General features: G+C 43.5%; 1 protein-coding gene across 2 annotated transcripts in view; it reads right to left on the reverse strand.

Moving 5' to 3' along the window:
• Positions 1–23,137, reverse strand: part of LOC140211167 (protein SSUH2 homolog) — a 76,812-nt gene that overhangs the window by 17,609 nt on the left and 36,066 nt on the right. For both annotated transcript variants that reach the window (XM_072280713.1, XM_072280712.1), the window contains 5 exons: positions 20,304–20,364; positions 8,427–8,551; positions 7,196–7,258; positions 2,248–2,330; positions 923–1,015 (listed from right to left, as the gene is read on the reverse strand). In XM_072280713.1, the coding sequence (XP_072136814.1) occupies positions 923–1,015; positions 2,248–2,330; positions 7,196–7,258; positions 8,427–8,551; positions 20,304–20,364 (425 nt within the window). The remainder of the gene's footprint in view (positions 1–922; positions 1,016–2,247; positions 2,331–7,195; positions 7,259–8,426; positions 8,552–20,303; positions 20,365–23,137) is intronic.

Here is a 23,137-nt window from a genome sequence, read left to right on the forward strand (position 1 = left end):
TCTTCCCTCTCGCACACCCACCCATCTTCCCTCTCCCACACCCACCCATCTTCCCTCTCACCTGGCTTCACCTCTCACCTTCTAAGCTCTTACTCCCCCCCTCCCCCCACCTTCTTATTCTGGCTTTTTCCTCCTTCCTATCCGGTCCTGGTGGAGGGTCCCAGCCCGAAACGTCGACCGTTTATTCCTCACCATGGATGCTGATGCTGTCTAACCTGCTGAGTTCCTCCAGGGTTTTGTGTGTATAACACTGAAACACTCAGAAGCTCAGCCACCATATGTGGAGAAAGGAAAACCTGCAGGTGGATGACCTTCCATCAGGAAAAAAGCAGTAAGAAGGGTGAGAAGAACGAAAGGGACTGAAACAGTCCGAGAGACAAGTCAGCACTGGTCTTGCTGAGAGAGGGACGTGAAACCACGTTCATTGCAACTGATCTTTCTGGAGGGATGTGAACAGGGGGAGAAGAATAGAAACAGAGGAGAGACAGAGAGAGAGAGAAGAACATTGGGATTCTGTAATTTAAAACAATGAATTTCTGGAGATCTGATCTAAATGAGACTGCTGTAGTTACCAGCTACAATCTGGGGCAGTATCCAGTATCTGGAGAGGTAGGGAACATGGGGGTACGTCACTAGCCTCAGCTAGGTTATGCTAGCGGGCACCTCTCAGCGCCACCTGTTGGTGACCCAGTGCAAGTCAGCAGCACTGACTGCACAAAGCACAGCTCCTCTCACAATTCCATCAGCCTCCCCAACTGGTCGACTCAATCACCTCAATATTCTCTTTTATTTATTGAAATTTAATAAAGAATATTAGTCAAAAGGTGCAATTTTGCTCGGACTTCTCAAAGTTAGAATTATCCTATAATTATGCTCCCATAAAATGCAATGTGGGAAAATGAGATACAAGCACAACACTTACCATTTTATTGTCAGTTGAATGTAGAACAGTAGCTGGCCACTGGTTTTGCAGACATGGCAAGATCGAGTGCCTCGTCCTAGACAAGGTCCACACCTGTAAAGAAGGACACCAGTGTTACCTGGAGAAAACTCAGTTCCTTCTGCACACCAAGTGTGAAGCACTGCACTGTCTGTTCAATAAGCTATGGTGCATTTAGACAGGCTGTAAAGAAAGCCTTTGGCATGCTTGCCTTTATCAGTCAGGCACTGAGTACAAGAGGTGGAACGTTATGTTACAACTGTACAAGTTATTGGTGACACCACGCTTGGAGAACTGAGTGCAGTGCAGCTATAGAAAGGATGTCATGAAGCTAGAAAGGGTTAATAAAAAATTCACAAAGGACTGGAGGGCTTGAGTTACAAGGAGAGGCATGGCAGTCTGAGGGTAGGAGGATGAGCAGTGACCATATAGATATATAAAAATCATGAGGGGAATTAATTAAGTGAATGGTCACAGTCTTCTTCCTAGAGTACAGGAAACTAAAACCATCCCCCTCTCATCTCTCAACCACCCAACCAGCGCCAATAACCATCTGAGATCAGAGAGACACAAGAGTGCAACAGAGGGAAAGCCGGCGTGAGAAAGCAAACTGCAGGAGAGTTAAGCAGCACCTCTGGAGGCAGAGACATGGCAAACGTTTCAGGACCAGCTGAAAAACTGAGTCTGGCAGACTGACTTGCCCCACACAGAAACACCAAGGCCCCACCAATGGAAATCCATCCTGCTGCCAAACGCAGATTGTTAAGAACATAAAACATAGAAAACGATAGCAAAATACAGGCCCTTTGGCCCAAGATCTTGTACTGACCTTTTAACCTACTCTAAAGATAAATCTAACCCCTCCATTTATCTATCATCCAAGTGCCTACCTCAATGTCCCTAATGTATCTGCCTTACTACCACAATCTGTAGCAGGGCATTCCTTGCACCTATTACTCTTCGTGTCAAAAAAAAAAACTACCTGACTTAAGCCCTCCCCATACTTCCCTCCAAGATTATGCCCCTGTGTATTAGTCATTGGGCAACATCCTATTCTACAGAATCAATTATCTACTTCCAAGTCAGGGCCTATGTTGATTGGAATCTGTTTCAGTCCTGATGAGGGTTCTAAGTTCAAAACATCAATTGTTTATTCCCCTCCATAGATGCTGCCTAAGCTGCTCAGTTCCTCTAGCATTTTGTATGTTGATCCTGATTTCCAGCATCTGCAGGATCTCTCCTATCTCTATTCCTACTCCCTTTCTGTTTAAAAGAATGGCGTTTTTTCACTTGTCACTTTCACTTACCTTTTCAAGCCACTTCCCCCACACTGGATGCACCTCTTATTCCCGTGAGACAGCCCTCGTCCTCCGCATGACAGACACTTCAGCTGTGTTCAGACAAGAACAACTTGGTGTCAGTGCCCATTTGGGGATCAACTGGCCAGACATGCTGCTGAATCACCTGGAGAATACATGTGGTTTCACAGCTCTAGAGACTTTCCCCTGGGTTAGGGAATCAAGAACCAGAGGGCACAGGTAGAGAGGAGAGATTTAATTGGAACCTGTATATGGAATGAGCTGTCAGTAGAAGCAAGCGAGGTAGGCATATTAACAACATTTAAAAGGTACTTGGACAGGTAGATGGTAGGGAAGATTTAGAGGGATACAGGCCAAATGAGGGCAAATGGGACCAGTTCAGATGGAAACTTAGCTCAGTCGGGCCATTTGAGTAGAAAGGCCTCTTTTCATGCTGTATGACTCTATGACTCGGCCCAGTGGGAGGCTCTTCTTGTGTTAAACAACAACTCAGGCATCAAGGAACAGACACAAGAGATCAGGGATGAGGGCAGCGGGATAGTTAGGGACGTACCTTTCCGAGAATCAAAGCTGGAGTTTTAAAACAAAACAGAAAGTGTTGGAAATACTCAGCAGGTCAGGGGATTGAGTTCAAGAGCTGCAAGGCAATGTTGTGACTCTATAAAACTCCGGTTAGACTGCACTTGGAATATATGTTCAGTTCTGATCACCTCAATATCACAAGGATGTGGAAGCTTTGAAGGGGGTGCAGGGATTTACCAGGATGCTGCTTGGATTAGACGGCATGCCTTATGAGAATAGGTTGAGCAAGCCAGGGATTTTCTCTTTGGAGCAAAGGTGGATGAGAGAAGACGATAAGAGGTGTACAAAATCATAAGAGGCATAGATCGAGTAGATAACTAGAGACTTTTTTCCACAGTGGAAATGGCTAACACAAGGACAGAATAATTTTAAGGTGATTGGAGGAAAGTAAACAGGGGGTGTCAGAGGTGGTGTTTTATTTTTATTTTTATTTATTTATTTTTTTACACAGAGAGTGATGAGTACGTGAAACAGCCTGCCAGGGGTGGTGGTAAAGGCATTTAAGAAACTCTTTGTTGGGTACATAGATGATAGAAAAATGGAGAGTGACATAGATTAGACTGATCTTAGAGTAGGTTAAAACTTTTGGTCAGCACAACATCATGGGCTGAAAGGCCTGTACAGTGTTGCAGTGTTCTGTATTCTAGGTCAAGCAGCATCTGCGGGAAAAAAAAGCTAACATTTCAGGTAATTTCTATTCTAAAGAAGGGACTTCAACTTAAAACATCAGCTCGTTCTCCTCCAGACAACCAGACTAATGAGGGTTTCCCTCCATTTTCAGGTTTTATTTTCAATTTCCAGCATCTGCAGTTTCTATTTGGTCTTTTGAAAGCTAAGAGATAAGTTGGCCCACACTAACCCAGCCCATCAGGTGGAATCTGTCTGCTCAGTCAGATTAAAAAGGGCCCCCACAAGCTGTGAATCTGCCAAATCTACAAGGCATTACTGTTGCATCAATATCCTGAAGTCAGCAGAATCTCAGTGGAACCAGTCACACAAACACCATGCCTACTTGAGCAGGCCAGTGGCCAGGTGTGCTCTGGCAAGTAACTCACCTCCGAGTTACCATCTACAAGGCACAGACTTGGGGTGTGAATGAACATTCTCCACTTGCCAGGATAAGTGCCACAACTTTCAAAACAGCATAAGGCACAGGAGCAGAATTAGACCATTCACCCATTGAATCTGCTACACCATTCAATTATGGCTGATTTATTATCCCTCTCAACCCCATTTTCCTACCTTCTCCCTGAAGACTTTGACACTCTTACTAATCAAGAACCTATCAAGCTCTGCTTTAAGTATACCCAATGACTTGGCCTCCAATGATGTATGTGGCAATGAATTCCACAGATTTACCACCCTTTGCCTAAAAAATTTCCTCCTCATCTTTGTTCTAAAGAAACGTCCTTGTATTCTGAGCCAGGGCCTTCTGGTCCTAGACTTCCTCACTATTGGAAGCATCCTTGGCTTGGCACCATCCCGAGCGAGCCAGCCCACTCGACTGGCAGCCATCCACCTCTCTGAATATTCATCCCCTTCATCACCAGCACACAGTAACTGCCGTAAGCAGCAACCGCAAAACCTGCCACAGTTACTCACCCAGCCCACTTCAACAGCACCTCCCAGATCTGTGACCCTATGAGGCTTAAGAGGCACGAGAACACCACCACTCCCTCCCAGTCACTTGCTCTTCCAGCTTGGAAACCCATCACAGATCGTATTTCAACCCCCAAGCCGAGTGAGCACCTTCACTAGGAGGAAGGCAGCGGGTGACTCACCGCCACCATTGCACGGACAGTTAGAGGCTGGTGGTGAATGCTGGTCTCGCCAGTGATGCCCCAATCTCAAATACAAAGATAATAAGAAGTTATATTTAATTCAAATTCTACAGCACTGCAGCATGCATTCTCACTGATCTGTTCGTCCATTGCTCTGAACTAGTTTCAGAATCGGGTTTATTATCACTGATAGATGTTGTGAAGTTAGTTGTTTTGTGGCATCAGTACAGTGCTACACATAAAATAATCTATAAATTACAATGCGACACCCCCTGCATTGGTCAGGGTCCACAGTGGACGTTTATGTAATACGCAAGCCAGGGCAGTATGATAGGGAGAGCAAGCTGCTGTTCACGTAGCAGGCTCCCCCTCTCCACACAGTCACGGTATAGATTGATGCAGTTTGCCACCAGAGGCGTCGCAGCAGTTGCCAGTCAATGTTGAGCTCAACGTAGGACTGCCTTGGAGACCCCAGCTCCAGAATTTTCCACAAGCCTTCTCCGTGAGTGGGTGTAGCCTCAAGGCAGCGGAGGTTTGAGATTATAGATTTCCTTTCCCTAGATGTGCTACCAACCATGGCTGACGAGTCCCGTCTGCCCAAAGCAACTGGTTTTAAGGTGCCAGTAACCCACCTTCACCCTTTCTCGTCAGTAGAAATGGTTCTGCCAGGTTTAGTAGCTACATGTGAAGGCCAGGAGCTGGACTTGGTTGTCAGAGGCTATTTGAGATGCACTGTACACAGGTAGTGGGAGCTTATCCCTGCTACCTTCCCTGCGTATAACAACCTTAAGGAACCAAATTACAATAAGAAATATATATTTAAAAAATGAAGTCGTAACACAAAAAGATAACAAAAATAGTGAGGTAATGTTTATGGGTTCATTGTCTATTCAGAAATCTGATGGCAGAGGGGAGGAAGCTGTTCCTAAAATGTTGAGTGTGTCTCTTCAGGCTCCAGTACCTTCTCTCCAATGGTAGCAATGAGAAGAAGGCATGCCCTGAGAGTGAGGGTTCTAGTGACGGATACCACCTTTCTGAGGCATCACCTCTTCAGCATGTCCTCGATGGTGGGGAGGCTAGAGCCTGCGAAGAAGCTAGCAGAGATTACAACCCTCTACAGCATTTTCCGATCTTCCTCTGCAATGACCCCTCCATACAAGAGTGATGCAATCAATTAGAATGCTCACCATGGTACACATGTAGAGCTCTGCTTCAGCCTTTGGTGACATATCAATCTCCTCCATCTCAAAACAAAACATAGTCACTGGCATGGAAATGTAGTAGAACTCCAGTGATACCTGCTGCAGGGTTCTATATAGGTCAGTATCAGTGGTTAGGATAAGCTCATCACAAAGTGTAATTACTTTCCACATAAAAGACAATATTCCAATCCCCCGTGACATAGTGAAGCATGAACTGAACCCGATCTGGTCTACACTCTATAATGAGTTAGTTGGTTTTGCTCCATCATCAGTGGGGTACTTTGTGATATAGACTGGGGTTTTCTCCCCACTGCTATCAGACTCCCGAACACATCACCTCTTTCACATCCCCTTCTCAATGGCACTGTCAGCTCCTCGACTTAGTTCTACTTCTCTCAGATATTCTGTTATTGTCACTTCTGCGTTTCTTTTTGCACTACGCCAGTCCGCACTACAACCTCAGCACCATTCCAGTGTGCACTTGTCACTATTTATTGTTGCAGTTATTATTAACATGCAGTCTGTTCATTGTGGGAGCTTCATACAAGCAAGGATTTTCGATGCACCCTGGTGTATATGACAATAAGCCAACGTGAATCTGATACAATTCAGGCAGCAGCAATCTCTAAGGAATTCTCTTTACGGCTATCATTTTATTAATGTATTGCATTGTACTGCTGCCACAAAACAACAAATTTCACAATATACAGCACGTCAGTAATTTAAAAAAATGATTCTGTTTCATCAGCTCTCTGTCCAAAGACAACTCAAAGGGTGTATAATTGTTATTTTTCTTGTCGTTTAAATTTCTTATGCTTGCTTGTGTTTTTATATAATCACCTTTATACGTGTAATTGTTCAGTGAATTTTCCTGTAATTATGGTACATCTGCTTTAGTATCTTTCTAGAAGCTTTTTGTTTTTCAGTAACAGGTGTCATGCCACTTTTATAGGTTTTATACATTTCAATATATTTATATATTTTATATATTTATATAGGTTATATATTTTAGAGGTTAATTATTATCGTTGGAATTTTTGGTTATCTTTAGTCAGAGTGTGAGATGGCCGCATTCCTTCCTCTTTCTTTGTTCATGTAACACTTGATAAAATTGCTAGCAATAAGTTTTACGCCTCATTCTTGACTTTGATCTCAAAAGCATCGTAACAAATGCTATGAAGGCAACTGAAAAGCCTTCCGTCTGTACAGACAGATGTTAGTGGGATGCTGTACCCGAGGAACTGTATCCTGGCAACAGACAGGCGCCTCTGGGGGTGAAGAGAAAAGCCATTGAAAGCTGGACTCGAGGATAAGTATTACCAACGTTAACAGGCTAAGAGAGTTGTAAAGATTGGACTGACCACAACCCACCTTTCCTTTTCCACCGCACTGTGAACACCGGTACTTCCCTCTGCCCTTGCACTTGTGGCAACGCTGAAAGAAGAGACATTGGGTCACACCACCAGGCCCAAGAACACCACCATCACCAGAGACCACAGCAGGGGAAATATTTAAAGGGGCCCTGGAGGGCAACTTCTTCACGTAGAGTGTGGTGCACAAGTGAACAAGCTGCTAGAGGAAGTGGTTGAGGCAGGCACAGTTAACACTTTTGAACAGGAACGTAGATAAGAAATGCTTAGAGGCACACAGGCCAAATGTCAGTAAATGGGACCAGCTCAGGTAGACAACTTGATCAGCACAGGTGAGTTGGGTTGTGCAGTTCAGTTCTATGTCTACTGTGACCCCTGTACACACTTGAGTTGCAGTCAGGGTAGCCTGGGTCTTAACAGATTGGATCAGTGAAGGCAGTGTGAAAGAGACCAGGCCTGATGACATTACGCCGGGGTAGCCTGGATTGGAAAAGAACTGTGCATCAAGATGGGAGTGCGTGCTTCAGAACAGGCAATTAGTCTCGGACAAAATCAGCATGGAATGGTTGTATCCAGCTGGCACTTCCCTAGAACATGTAGAGGGGTAAACACAAGCAGGCTTTTTCCACAAAGGTTAGGCGAGACTACAGCTAGAGGTCAGAGGATGAATGGTGACTGAGGAACCTGAGGGAGGAATTTTTCACTCAGGCATGGTGAAAGCATTGTACATGCTGCCAGCAGAAGTGGTGGATGTGGGTTCGATTCCAAGAGTTAAGATAAATTTCAGGGATAGGAAGGCAATAGCTATGGACCGGGTGTGGGTTGATGGGACGAGGCAGAATAACAGTTCAGTGAGGACTACATGGGCTGAAGGGCCTGTTTTGGTGCTGTAGTGCTTTATGACTCTATAACAGGGATAAGATTCATTCCATTGCAGGATATATTGGGATTCATTGCACTTGTACACATTGCAAATGGGTGCTCCATCAGCATGGTTCACCCAGCACAGAATAAGGTTACCTATCCTCAGGTGGGTGAGATAGGCTCGGCCAGTGCGGGAAGCCGATAGTAGATTGGGATCAGGTAAAATTAGAAAATAACTGGTTCAGGATCAGTCTGAACTTGTGAAAAGGTTTTTTACCAATTAAATTCTTCACTTAATATCCCACTAAAGGTTGACATTGAACCAAGTAATCTTCGCCCCACTACAGGATTCCCCCATCTGTAGTTACCTTGACAGCTGCAGTGTGAGGAACTGGCACTTTCTTCGTGAAGTCCTGAAACACTGGCGGCATCTCGACCGTGATGTCCCATGGAAGGGGAGGGGTTCCACATGCACTGCTATCCACAGACTGGCCTACAGACAGAGACAGTTTACAAACCTTAGTCAGAGGGAAGTTTGCCCGCTAAACCATTGTTCATGCAGTTGAAGGGATAATAGTAGGATATTGTGGATAGTGGTGTTTCCAGCCCATATACAGCTACATACAGTCTCTCCATCTACCTCCCTAAATATTCACTCCCTCCAGCATGGCTGCAGTGTGAACCATCTACAAAATAGCCTACAGTGACTTTCCTCGGCCTCTTCAACATCACAACCCAAGGACATGGACAGTAGAGGCAATGGGAGGCCTCCACTTACAGGTTCGCCTTCAAGCTGCACACCATCCTGACGTGGAAGTGTAATTGCTGGTCCTTCCTTGTTACTAGGTCAAAATGCTGGACTCCCTCCTCATCAACACTGTGGAATCACCTATACCAGAGGGTCTGCTGCAGTTCAAGGTAGTTCGTCTCCTTACACTCCTGGGTAATCACTGCTGGCAGCAACTCCATAATCTCAAGAAATGAATAAATAAAGTGGAATAAAAGGAGTCACCTTTCAATCAGGACATTGGACTGATGGCCTCTTTAGTACTGGATTTATAATATTCCCACAGAATATATATTTCTTGTCCATTAAGGAGAACATTGCATAGCCCATAGTAGGACACTTTGGTAAGTACTTTTGGTGTAGACTTCTTGTATTTCTTATCATTTAACTTCCCCATGTTTGCTTGATTTTTATATAATTACCTTTATACATGTAATGGTTCAGTGAATTTTCCAATAATTATGGTACAGTTGCCTCTGTACTTTTCCTGAATCTTCTCAGTTTTCAGTATCAGGTATCACAGCTCTTGAATCTGGCTATTTTATAAGTTAATTGTTATCAATTGAGTTTTTGTTATCTCTAGTCTGAGTATGAGATTACCAAAACTGCTTTTTTTCCTTTAACCTTTCTTTGTTCTAAGACCATAAGACATAGGAGCAGAATTAGGCCATTCAGCCCATCGAGCCTGCTCCGCCATTCCATCATGTCTGATCCTGGATCCCACTCAACCCCACACACCTGCCTTCTTGCCATATCCTTTGATGCTCTGACCAATCAGGAAACGATCAACTTCCACCTTAAATATACGCACGAACTTGGCCTCCACCACGGTCTGTGGCAGAGCATTCCACAAGTTTACTACTCCCTGGCTAAAAAAATTCCTCCTTACCTCTGATTCTAAGGGATTGCCCCTCAATTTTGAGGCTGTACCCTCTAGTTCTGGATACCCCCACTATAGGATACATCCTCTCCACATCCAACCTATCCAGTCCTTTTGACATTTGGTAGGTTTCAATGAGATCCACCCACATTATTCTCAATTCCAGTGAGTACAGGCCCAAAGCCGTCAAATGCTCCTCATATGTTAATCCCTGCATTCCTGGAATCAACCTTGTGAACCTCCTCTGGACTCTCTCCAATGACAACACATCCTTTCTGAGATATAGGGCCCAAAATGGTTGACAATTCTCCAAGTGTGGCCTGACTAACGTCTTATAAAGGCTCAGCATTATCTCCTTGCTTTTATATTCTATTCCCCTTGAAATAAATGTCAACATTGCATTTGCCTTCTTTACCACACACTCAACCTGTAAAATAAACCTTCTGGGAGGCTTGCACGAGGACTCCCAAGTCCCTCTGCACCTCTGATGTTTGAACCTTCTCCTCATTTAGATAATTGTCTGCACTATTGTTCCTTTTACCAAAATGCATTATCATACATTTCCCAAGACTGTATTCCATCTGCCACTTTTTTGCCCATTCTTCCAATTTATCTAAGTCCTGCTGCAATTGCATTGCTTCCTCAGCATTACCTACCCCTCCACCTATCTTCGTATCACCCGCAAACTTTGCCACAAAGCCATCAATTCCATTATCTAAATTATTGACAAACAATGTGAAAAGTAGCGGTCCCAATACTGACCCCTGAGAAACACCACTAGTCATTGGTAGCCAACCAGAAAGGGCTCCCTTTATTCTTACTCGCTGCCTCCTGCCTGTTAGCCATTTCGCTATCCATGCCAATATCTTTCCTGTAACGCCATAGGGTTTTATCTTGCTAAGTAGCCTCATAGCAAGAGTTCTCTCAGCTCTTTCTTGTTTGCTTTTTGTTCTTGTAACATGTAATGAAACGACGTAAGCAACAAGTTTTGTGCCTCATTCTTGACTTCCAAAGTATCTTTGGATCACAAACATGTCAGGGTTCAACAGTACAGTCATACGCCTGCAGATACTGGAATCTGGAGCAACAAACAAACTGCTGGAGGAACTAGGTGGGTCAACCAGCATCTGTGGATTGAAAGGAACTGTCAGTGATTTGGGTTAATGCCCTGCACCAAAACATAGACAAATCCTTTCCCTCCACAGATGCTGCTTGACCCACGAATTCCACTTGCAATTTGCTTGTTACTCCAGTCATACTATGGTTTTCCAAGGAAATTGGTAATGTCAATGGGCAAATTGGTTTTTTGTTATCATGTACACTGAGGTACAGTGAAAGCCTTGTTTTGCATACTGCTCACACAGATTAAATCATTACACAGGACATTGAGGTTGCATAAGGTAAAATAACAGAGAGCAGAATAACTTGTTACCATACAGAAGAAGTGCAGTGCAGATACACAGCAAGGTGGAAGGTCACAACGAGGCAGAATGTGAGGTCAACAGTTCACCTAATCATGCTAGGACACCATTCAATAGTTTTATAGTAGCAGGATAGAAGCTGCCCTCAACCTTGATCCGAAGTGCTTCAGGCTTTCCTATCTTCTGCCTAATGGAGGCGGGGGGGGGGGGGGGGAGGCGAGAAGCGAAAATGTCTGGGGAGGGTGAATCTTTGATAATGCTGGCTGCTTTACTGCAGCAGTGAGAAGTGTTGACTAAATCCATGGAAGAGAGGCTGGTTCCTCTGATTTGTTGAGTTGTGTCCACAGCTCTCTGCAGTTACTCATGTTCACTAGCAGGGCAGTTGTCATAGCAGGCCATGATTATCTGGATGGGATGCTTTCTATGATGTGCTTCTCCTTTCTATGATATCCTTCTCCTGCCTTATAAAGCCCCAGCATTATATCCTTGTGTTTATATTCTAGTCCTCTTGAAATAAATGCCAACATTGCCTTCTGAGGCACTTGCTCCCCACACACCTCACCTGCTGGGAATGGTGGTCTCCCTCCCATTAAAGTATCTCAAATCTCCTCTGTCTTCAGTACCATGAGTTCAATTGCTCAGTAAGTAATTTGCTGATGAACTGTTTATTATTAATAACCAATTATTAGTAACTAATAAAATTTGGTTATTATATACAATAATATAACATTTTATAATATTAATAATATATAAATTTGACTATAGGTTATCCTTATATTGAAAACTAGATAAAGGATCAAACAACAGTACCATTACATTTATAAAGGCCTGTTTAATTACATAGAGCACCTCAAGGTGTTATCAAACAACGTAAGGTAGTACATGACATCAGGAGGTGGGTATAAGGAGAGGGGACATGGATCTTCAGGAGGATTAGTGGTAGAAAAGGAAGGCAAGGAGATCCAGTCAGCAGGTTGTAAACGACCATAAGACCTAGGAGCAGATTTAGGCCTTTTTGGCCCCCTGAGTCTGCTCTGCCATTCCATCCCCAAGGCTGCAGGAGTTCAATAAGTGGGTGACGGTCAGGGAAGTGAGGGAAAGAGCTCAGACTGTAGCGAGCACCCTTGTGGCCATCCCCCTCAGTAATCGTTATCTCAGTTTGGATGCGATTGAGGGAGGTGACCTGACAGAGGACGATCACAGCGATCGGGTCTCTGGCACCGAGCCTGGTTCCATGGTGCAGAAGGGAGGGAAGATTATGAGGAATGCGGTAGTCATAGGGGATTCCATAGTGAGGGGTACAGATAGGAGGTTCTGTCAGCCTGATAGAGATACCCGCATGGTGTGTTGCCTCCCAGGTGCCAGGGTACGGGATGTCTCGGATCAGGTGCAGAGTATTCTGAAGGGAGAGGGTGATCAGCCAGAAGTCTTGGTACATGTAGGTACCAATGACATAGGTAGAAAAAGGGAGGAGGTCCTGAAGAGAGAATTCAGAGAGTTAGGTAGGATGCTGAAAGGCAGGACCTCTAGGGTAGTAATCACGGAATTGCTATCCGTGCCACGTGCTAGCGAGTGCAAGAGTAGCATGATCAGGCATATTAGGCTGCAGATGAGGCTGAGTACAGGGCTACGGTAGGAAACTTTGTCACATGGTGTGAGCAGAATTATCTGCAGCTTAATGTGAAAAAGACTAAGGAGCTGGTGGTAGACCTGAGGACAGCTAAGGTACCAGTGATCCCTGTTTCCATCCAGGGGGTCAGTGTGGACATGGTGGAGGATTACAGATACCTGGGGATACGAACTGACAATAAACTCGACTGGTCAAAGAACACTGAGGCTGTCTACAAGAAGGGGCAGAGCTGTCTCTATTTCCTGAGGAGACTGAGGTCCTTTAACATCTGCCGGACGATGCTGAGGATGTTCTACGAGTCTGTGGTGGCCAGTGCTATCTTGTTTACTGTTGTGTGCTGGGGCAGCAGGCTGAGGGTGGCAGACACCAATAGAATCAACAAACTCATTCGTAAGGCCAGTGATGTTGTGGGGATGGAACTGGACTCTCTGACGGTGGTGTCTGAAAAGAGGATGCTATCTAAGTTGCATGCCATCTTGGTCAATGTCTCCCATCCACTACATAATGTACTGGGTGGGCACAGGAGTACATTCAGCCAGAGACTCATCCCACCCAGATGTAGCACTGAGTGTCATAGGAAGTCATTCCTGCCTGTGGCCATCAAACTTTACAACTCCTCCCTTGGAGGGTCAGACACCCTGAGCCAATAGGCTAGTCCTGGACTTATTTCATAATTTACTGGCATAATTTTCATATTACTATTTAACTATTTATGGTTCTATTACTAGTTATTATTTATGGAGCAACTGTAACGAAAACCAATTTCCCCCGGGATTAACGAAGTATGACTATGACTATTAATGTGTGGCTGAGAGACTGGTGTAGGGGGCAGGGTTTCAGATTCCTAGATTATTGGGGCCTCTTCTGCATGACCTTTTTTCAAAAAGGACGGGTTACACCTGAGCCCAAACGGGTCCAATATCCTTGCAGGTGCATTTAATAGAGCTGTTAGGGAGAGTTTAAACTAATTTGGCAGGGGGATGGGAACCGGAGTGATAGGGCTGAGGAAGGGGAAAACAAAAATAAATCAAAGATAACATGCAACAGAGATTATAGAAAGAACAGGCAGGAGATGAGGCTTAATCACAGCCAGTGGCATGAGTTACAGGGCAATAGAGACATGCTGCAGTTAAAACGGAAAGTAACAAATACTGGACTGAGAGTGTTGTATTTGAATGCAAGCAGCATAAGGAATAAAATAGATGATCTTGAAATTCAGCTACAGATTGGCAAATATGACGTTGTGGCCATCTCTGAAACTTGGCTAAAGGATGGCTGCCATTGGGAGCTTAATGTCCAAGGATATACGGTGTATCAGAAAGATAGGTTAGTAGACAAAAGGGGTGGTGTCGCTCTATGTATAAGAAATAATATTAAATCACTGTAAAGAGGTGATATAGGATTGGAACGTATAGAGTCTCTATGGGTTGAGTTAAGAAATGGCAAGGGTAAAAGGACCCTAATGGCAGATGTATACAGGCTCCTGAAACAGCAGCCAGGATGTGGATTACAAATTACAGCAGGAGATAGAAAAGACACATCAGAAAGGCAATGTCATGATAATCGTTGGGGATTTTAACATGAAAGTGGATTGGGAGAACCAGGTCAGTACTGGACCTCAAGAGAGAGAATTTGTAGAATGTCTAAGGGATGGCTTTTTAGAACAGCTTGTTGTTGAGCCCACTAGGGGATAGGCTGTGCTGGATTGGGTGTTGTGCAATGATCTGGAGGTGATAAAAGAGCTTAAGGTTAAGGAACCCTTAGGGAACAGTGACCACAATATGATCGAGTTCACATTGAAATTTGAGAGGGAAAAAGTAAAATCCAATGTGTCAGTATTTCAGTGGAATAAAGGAAATTACAATGGCATGAGAGGGGAACTGGTCAAAGTTGACTGGAAAGGAACATTTGCAAGAAAGACAGCAGATCAGCAATGACTGGAGTTTCTGCAAAAAATGAGGGAAGTACAAGATAGATATATTCCAAATAAGAAGAAATTTTCAAAGGGAAGGAGGACACTACTGTGGCTGTAAGTGAAGTCAGAGCCAAAGTAAAAGCAAAAGAGAGGGCATACAAGGATGCCAGAGCTAGTGGGAAGATAGAGGATTGGGAAGCTTTTAAAAACTTGCAGAAGGAAACTAAGAAGGTCATTCAGAAGGAAAAGATGAATTATGAGAGGAAGCAGGCGACTAATATCAAAGAAGATACTAAAAGCTTTTTTAAGTATATATAAGGGTAAAAGAAAGTCAAGGGTAGACATAGGACCAATATAAAATGAAACTGGAGATATTGTAATGAGAGATGGCAGAGGAACTGAATGCGTATTTTGCATCAGTCTTCACGATGGAAGATGTCTGCAGTATACCAAACATTCAAGAGTGTCAGGGAAGTGAAGTTTGTGCAGTGAAAATTAAGACTGAGAAGGTGCTCAGGAAGCTTAATGGTCTGAGGATGGATAAATCTCCTGGACCTGATGGAATGCACCCTCGGGTTCTGAAGGAAGTAGCTGGAGAGATTGCGGAGGCATTAACAATTATCTTTCAGGAATCGATAGATTCTGGCATTGTACCGGATGACTGGAAATTGCAAATGTTACTCCGCTATTTAAGAAGGGTGGGAGGCAGCAGAAAGGAAACTATAGACCTGTTAGCCTCACATCAGTGGTTGGGAAGTTGTTGGAATCGATTGTTAGGGATGAGATTACGGAGTACATGGAGGCACATGACAAGATAGGCCAAAGGCAGCATGGTTTTCTGAAAGGAAAATCCTGCCTGACTAACCTACTGCAATTCTTTGAGGAAATTACAAGCAGGGTAGACAAAGGGGATGCAGTAGACGTGGTATACTTGGATTTTCAGAAGGCCTTTGACAAGGTGCCGCATATGAGGCTGCTTAGCAGGATAAGAGCCCATGGAATTACAGAGCAGTTACTAGCATGGGTGCAGCATTGGCTAGTTGGCAGAAAACAGAGAGTGGGAATAAAGGGATCCTATTCTGGCTGGCTGCCGGTTACCAGTGGAGTTCCACAGGGGTCAGTGTTGGGACCACTGCTTTTTATGATATACGTCAATGATTTGGACCATGGTATTAAAGGATTTGTGGCTAAATTTGCCGATGATACAGAGGTAGGTGGAGGAGCAGGCAGTGTTGATGAAGCAGAGAGACTTAGATAGTTTAGGGGAATGGGCAAAGAAATGGCAAATGAAATAAAATGTTGGAAAGTGTATAGTCATGCACTTTGGTGGAAGAAATAAACAGGCAGACTATTATCTAGATGGGGAGAGAATTCAAAATGCAGAGATGCAAAGAGACTTGGGAGTCCTTGTGCGGGATACCCTAAAGGTTAACCTCCAGGTTGAGTCGGTTGTGAAGAAGGCAAATGCAATGTTGGCATTAATTTCTAGAGGTATAGAATATAAGAGCAGGGATGTGATCTTGAGGCTCTATAAGGCACTCGTGAGACCACACGGAGTATTGTGTGCAGTTTTGGGCTCTTTATTTTAGAAAGGATATACTGACATTGGAGAAGGTTCAGAGAAGTTTCATGAGAATGATTTGAGGAATGAAAAGGTTACTGTATGAGGAACATCTGGCAGCACTTAGGCTGTATTCCCTGGAGTTCAGGAGAATGAGGGGGCATCTCATGGAAACATTCCGAATGTTGAAAGGCCTGAACAGATTAGATATGGCAAAGTTATTTCCCATGGTAGGGGATTCTAGGATAAGAGGGCACAACTTCAGGATTGGAGGACGTCCTTTTAGAACTGAGATGCAGAGAAATTACTTCAGTCAGAGGGTGGTAAATCTGTGGAATTTGTTGCCACAAGTGGCTGTGGAGGTCAAGTCATTGGGTGCATTTAAGGCAGAGGTAGATAGATTCTTGATTACCCAGGGCATCAAAGGGTATGGGGTGAAAGCAGGGGAGTGGGGATAACTGGAAGAGTTGGATCAGCCATGATTGAATGGTGGAGCAGACTCGATGGGCCGAATGGCTGACTTCTGCTCCTATATCTTATAGTCCTATGGTCCATCATGGTTGATTTATTATCCCTCTCAACACCATTCTCCTACTATCTCCCTGTAACCTGATTCTTCCTGACACCCTGATTAATCAAGACCCTATCAACCTCCACCTTAAATATACCCAATGACTTGGCTTGCATGGCCTCTGTGGCAACAAATTCCACAGATTCAGTACCTTCTGGCTAAAGAAATTTTCCTGACCTCTGTTCTAAATGGATGGCCCTCAATTCTGAGGCTGTGGTTTGAGACTGCCCCTCGATAGAAAACATCCTCTCCGCATCCGCTCTTTCCAGACCTTCCAATATTCAATAGGTTTGAATGTGACTCCTCTCATTCCTGTAAACTCCAGTGAGTACAAGCCCAGAGCCATCAAATGCTCCTCATATCTTAACCCTTTCATTCTGGAGTCATTCTCGTGAACCTCCTCAGGACTCTTTCCAATGCCAGCATATCCTTTCTTAGATAAGGGGCCCAAAACTGCTCACAGTGCTAAAAGTGCTTTATAAAACCTCAACATTACATCTTTGCCTTTATATTCTAGTCTTTTCAAAATGAATGCTAACATCACATTTAATTTCCTGACCACCGACATAACCTGCAAATTAACCTTTAGAGAACCCTGCACAAAGAATTGCAAGTCTCTTTGCACCTTTGTCCCCACTCTTTGGCTCCTGCCAATCAGCCACTGCTTTATCCATGCCAGCATATTTCCTGTAATACCATTGGTTCTTAACCTGTTAATCCAGCCTTATGTGTGGCACCTTGTCAAAGGCCTTCTGAAAATCCAAGTACCACAACATCCACCAATTATTCTTTGTCTCTCCTGCTTGTTATTTCTTTAAAGAATTCCAACAGATTTGTCAGGAACAAGATTTTTCCTTAAGGAAACCATGCTGACTACAGCCTATTTTATCATGTGCCTCCAAGTAACCTGAAATCACATCCTTAACAATCGACTCCAACATCTTCCCAACCGCTGAAGTCAGACTAACTGGCCCATAATTTCTTTTCTTCTGACTCTCTCTCTCTTCTTGAAGAATGGAATGACATTTGCAATTTTCCAGTCCTCCAGAACCATGTCAGAATCTATTGATTCTTGAAAGGAAATTACTAATGCCTCCACAATCTCTCAAGTCACTTCTTTCAGAACTCTGCAGTGTAGACCATCTGGTCCAGGTGACTTATCTACCTTCAGACCTTCCAGTTTCCCAAGCACCTTCTCCTCAGTAATGGCAACATCACACATTTCTGCCCCCTGACACTCTCGAACTCCTGGCTTCCTGCTAGTGTCTTCCACAGAGAACACTGATGCAAAACACTTATTCAGCTCATCTCCAGTTACTACCTCTCTAGCATCATTTTCCAACGGTCTGATATCTACTTTTGCCTCCCTTTTACACTTTATATACCTGAAGGAACATTTGGTACATTCTTTAATATCATTGGTAGCTTACCTTTGCATTCCATTTTTCCTTCTTTATGACTTTTTTTAGTTGCCTTCTGTTGGGTTTTAAAAGCTTCCCAATCCTTTAACGTCCCACTAATTTTTGCTCTATTATGTGCCCTCTCTTTGGATTTTATGTTGCGAGCCACAGTTGGGTCATTCTGCCTTTAGAATATTTCTTCTTTGGGATGTACATAACCTGTACCTTCTGAATTGCTTCCAGAAATTTGAGCCATAGCTACTCTGCCATCATCCCTGCTAGTGTTCCCTTCCAATCAATTTTGGCCAGCTCCTCTATCATGCCTGTGTAATTCCTTTCTACTCCACAGTGATACTGATACATCTGGTTTTAATTTCTTCTTCTCAAATTGCAGGCTGAATTATATCATATTATGATCACTGGTCCCTAAGGGTTCCTTTACCTTTAGTTCTCAAATCAATTCCGATTCATTGCACAACATCCAAGCCAGAATAGCTGATCCCTTAGTGGGGTCATCCATAAGCTGCTCTAAAAAGCCAACTCGTAAGCACTCTTCAGGGCCAGCATCAACCTGATTCTCCCAATCTACCTGCATACTGAAGCCCATCATGACTTTCATAACACTGCCCTTTTGGCATGCATTTTCTATCTCCCATTGTAATTTGCAAACCACATCTTTACTAGTGTTTGGGGGTCTGTAAATAGCTACCATTGGGGTCTTTTTACCCTTGCAATTCCTTTGCTCTATCCACAATGATTCTACACCTTCTGATCCTATGTCACTTTTTAATGATTTGATTTTACTTTTTTTACCAGCAGAGCCACCACCTCCACCCCACCCCCCACCTACCTGCCTGTCCTTTCGAATCAATGTGTATCCTTGGACATTAAACTCCCAGCCAATCTTCTTTCAGCCAAGATTCAGTGATGCCCACAACGTCATACATGCCAATCAGTAACTGTGCTGCAAGTTCATCTACCTTATTCCATAAGCATACATTCATATACATGCATACATTCAAATATAACAATTTCAGTTCCTTATTCACCCTTTCAATTTTGTTCACTTTTTACACGGCAACTCACCCTGTTGATGGCAATTTTTCCCTATCACCAGCCCCTCATTGCTAGCAGGCTCACTACATACTGCCTCTACCTCATCCTCAGCACTATCACTTGGGTCCCCATCCCCCGGCCATACTGGTTTAAACCCTGCCAAACAGCTCTGGCAGACCTGCCCATAATGATATTGGTCCCCCCTTGGGTTCAAGTGTAACCCATCCATTTTGTCCAGGTCATAACTTCCCCAGAAGAGATCGCAATGATCCATAAATCTGAAAACCTGTCCCCTGCACCACACAGCCACACATTCACCTACCAAATCATCCTATACTCGTCCTCTCTGGCATGTAGCACAGGCAGCAATCCAGAGATCACTACCCTGCAGGTCCTGCTTTTCAGCTTTCTACCTAATGCCGTATAAAGAACATAATAATAAAAAACACAATACCTATGCTGTAAATACATAAGATAGCTTATATACACAGATTGAATGTATGACCATAAAGTTAGGCTAGGCACAGGAGTGTCTGTACACAAAGTGACTCTTACATGAAACAATAAAGTAGTATTGGTGGTCGGGGGTATAGAGGAGTTGATCAGCCTTACTGCTTGGGGCAAGTAACTGTTTTTGAGTCTGGTGGGTCTGGTGCAGATGCTACAAAGCCTCTTCTGTGATGGGAGTGGGACAAACAGTCCATGAGCAGGGTGGGTGGGATCCTTCACGATGTTACTGGCCCTCTTCCCACACCTTTCTGTATGTATGTCCTTCATGCCCCTGAATGGTACAATCCCACAGCTCCTGTTCGACCACTCATTGAGCCAAGCAGCCAAAAGTGGGCTCTGTGACTTAACTTGGGTCAATCTACCTTAAACAACTCAAGCTGAAGTGGGCATTGAACAATGGTTGAGATATGTACCCTCAGGTGGATGGCTGATATTGATCTCTCTGTCCCAGTAGCTGACTGCTGCTGTCATTGTGAAAACGGTAAAACTGGGCACTTTGCTAACACACACTCACCAGTGAAGGGTACATGAGTCCATTCAGTTAGCCGGGATTCAGTGAAGGTCTCGAGGCGATACTAAAAGAGACAAAAGTATTCTGGTAACTGGAGAAAATATTACCTCTAAAGAGGCTGCACATTATAACCCAGGTCAGCAAAAGCCCTAATCAGAGGCCAGTCAAAGCTCCCTGAGGCAACACCAGCCCCTCTCCAGTGACAAGTTCCAAACAAAGTCCAGCATGCAATCATCAGAAAACATAGGCAAGCATTCCATCGTTAGAAGCTGTTTGTGGTCTGTAGCTGCAACAGGGGACAACCATAGCCAGATAACCTATCATCAGCAGACAAAGCTTAGCACCCCATTATTAGAGGCCAACTATAGCCTAGAATCGTATCAGGACCATTCATAGCCCAGCATCCAATGATAGCCTCTTCTCCTTCTGACTTTTAATAGCAGTGGCAGTCCAACTTAAAGGTGCATTACTGCCACTAACTGCACTGGAGTGTGGTGTAGAGAGTTGGGAATTAAAACCCCTACTAGTTCTTTATCAACTGAAAACTAAATTACCCCAAAAAGCCCTACAGATTTTAAATAATGAAAGGCAATATTATGAATTGAATTAAAGTCACTTTTATAACTTAGCAAAGTCTTTAAATGAAAACTGTCAGCCCCCAAAGCTAGTAGCGCAGCCTACATCTGCTTTCTTTCAACCTTGTATGCTTCATATTGTAAAAGAATGTGTTCAACTGTTTCATAATGATGACAACACCTACACGCCCCAGAGTGGTTTTCCAACAAGATACAAGGAATAATTAAGCATAGTATGCCCAATTCTAAGTTGAGTCAATATAACTGCTTCCCATCTTGTCTTATCCCCTTCTCCCATCAATCCAACCGTTTTATGTATTCTGTAAAGGTACCTCCCTTTATACCCATTATCCCACAGGTCTTGCCATAATCCCTTAGGTTCTGATTTACTAAGTAGAACATCAGATGAACTTTTAACAGCTTTTTTGGCCAAACAATCAACCCGCTCGTTCCCCTCAACATGTCTACGTGCAGAGGCCCATAAGAAAAAGACATGTAAACCAATACTTTGAATATGAAATAACGTTTAAAGAGCTTCCAGCAGTAAATCAGACCACTGCTAGCACAACCTGTTTTAAGACTAGTCAAAATTGAAAAAGAATCTGAACAAATTATAACTTTGCAAAGGCAGACTTCCTCCACCTACTGTGAGCCCAAAATGATGGCAACCAGTTCTGCAGTATACACTGTTAAATGGTTAGTAAGACAGTTCTTTACTGTTACCTGTAATTCAGGCACAAAAATGGCCACACTGACATTCTCCATTAAATTATCTTTTGGTCCATCAGTAAAAATGGTTAACATATCACAATAATTCTCCTTAACGTACTGATGAACCAACAGACTCTTAGGCGTATCAGGATCTTTGGATTTCATTAAATCATGCAACCTAAAATCAACTAAAGCCATTGGAAAAACCACAGTGGGGTTACTGAAAAAGCTACAGTGGGACAAATTACATAATCCAGCAAACCCATATTCCTAGCGTGATGAGAACCCAGACACCCAAAACTAAAAACACTCTTCCTGTGATGTTCCTAACAGTCTTCCCACACACTTTTAACAGGGTGATCCTTCCTCTGCACACTCAAGTTAACCCAGTATGTTAACAATAACTTCATCTTCCACAACTGTAAGGGTAATTGTCCCATTTCAACCAGTAAAGCTGAAACAGGAGATGACCTTTCTGCACCACAACACAACCTGAGCCTGAGCTTGTGTCACATCCAAACATTTTAAATTTGAAGGTGAGCTCATCCACAAGCCACACAGCCACAATCAAGTACCTTTCTAATTAAACAAATATATATGGTCACAGAGATTTTCATGTAACACCCCAAGAATACTCACATAGACGCCCAAGGATATTTCATGCCCCTTTACACTTGTTAATTATCCTGATACAGTGCTTCCATATCAGCTTATTATCCAACCACGTGCCAAGAAATCTTACCACTGACACTTCTTCAAGAGTTTGACTATATAATTTCAAGTTAAGTGCAGGTCTATCGATCCCCTTTGTAAAACATATAACTTGTGTTTTAGCTACTGAAAGCTTAAAACCCCATCTATTTGCCCACTGTTTGACCTTATTAATTAGTAATTGCATCCCATATACAGTAGTTAAAATTGAAATTTTTCCTCTGATCCATAAAGCTCCATCATCTGCAAAAAGTGATCTACCCACCCCCAGTACCTACCTCAGAGAAAATATCATTAATCATAATATTAAACAATAAAGGGCTGCAAATACAGCCTTGTGGTTCTGTGGAATGCTCTGCCTCAGAAGGCAGTGGAGGTCAATTCTCTGGATTCTTTCAAAAAGAGTTAGATAGAGCTCTTAAAGATAGCAGAGTGAAGGGATATAGGGAGAAGGCAACAAAAGAGTACTGATTGTGGATGACCAGCCATGATCACAGTGAATGGTGGTGCTGGCTCGAAGGGCTGAATGGCCTACTCCTGCACCTATTGTCTATTGTGGAGTCCCACTTCCTATCTCATAGAAGCCAGAATATACCTTTCCTGCCCTTACCTGCATAGACCATCCAAATAAAAAACTTAGAAAAAATTATACAGCCTTCCTCCCACTCCTAATTTCCATAATTTAATCAAAAGACCCTTCCTCCATAACATATCATATGCTTTTTCTGTATCAAAATATACTACTATTACAACGTCTTTATTTACCTGTGCTTTCCTAATATCATCTTAGAACATAAAACTGAATCCAATGTCGTTCTACCCTTCCAAAATCCACTCTGA

This window comes from Mobula birostris, chromosome 16 (genome assembly GCF_030028105.1).
Source record: "Mobula birostris isolate sMobBir1 chromosome 16, sMobBir1.hap1, whole genome shotgun sequence".
Lineage (NCBI taxonomy): Eukaryota > Metazoa > Chordata > Chondrichthyes > Myliobatiformes > Myliobatidae > Mobula > Mobula birostris.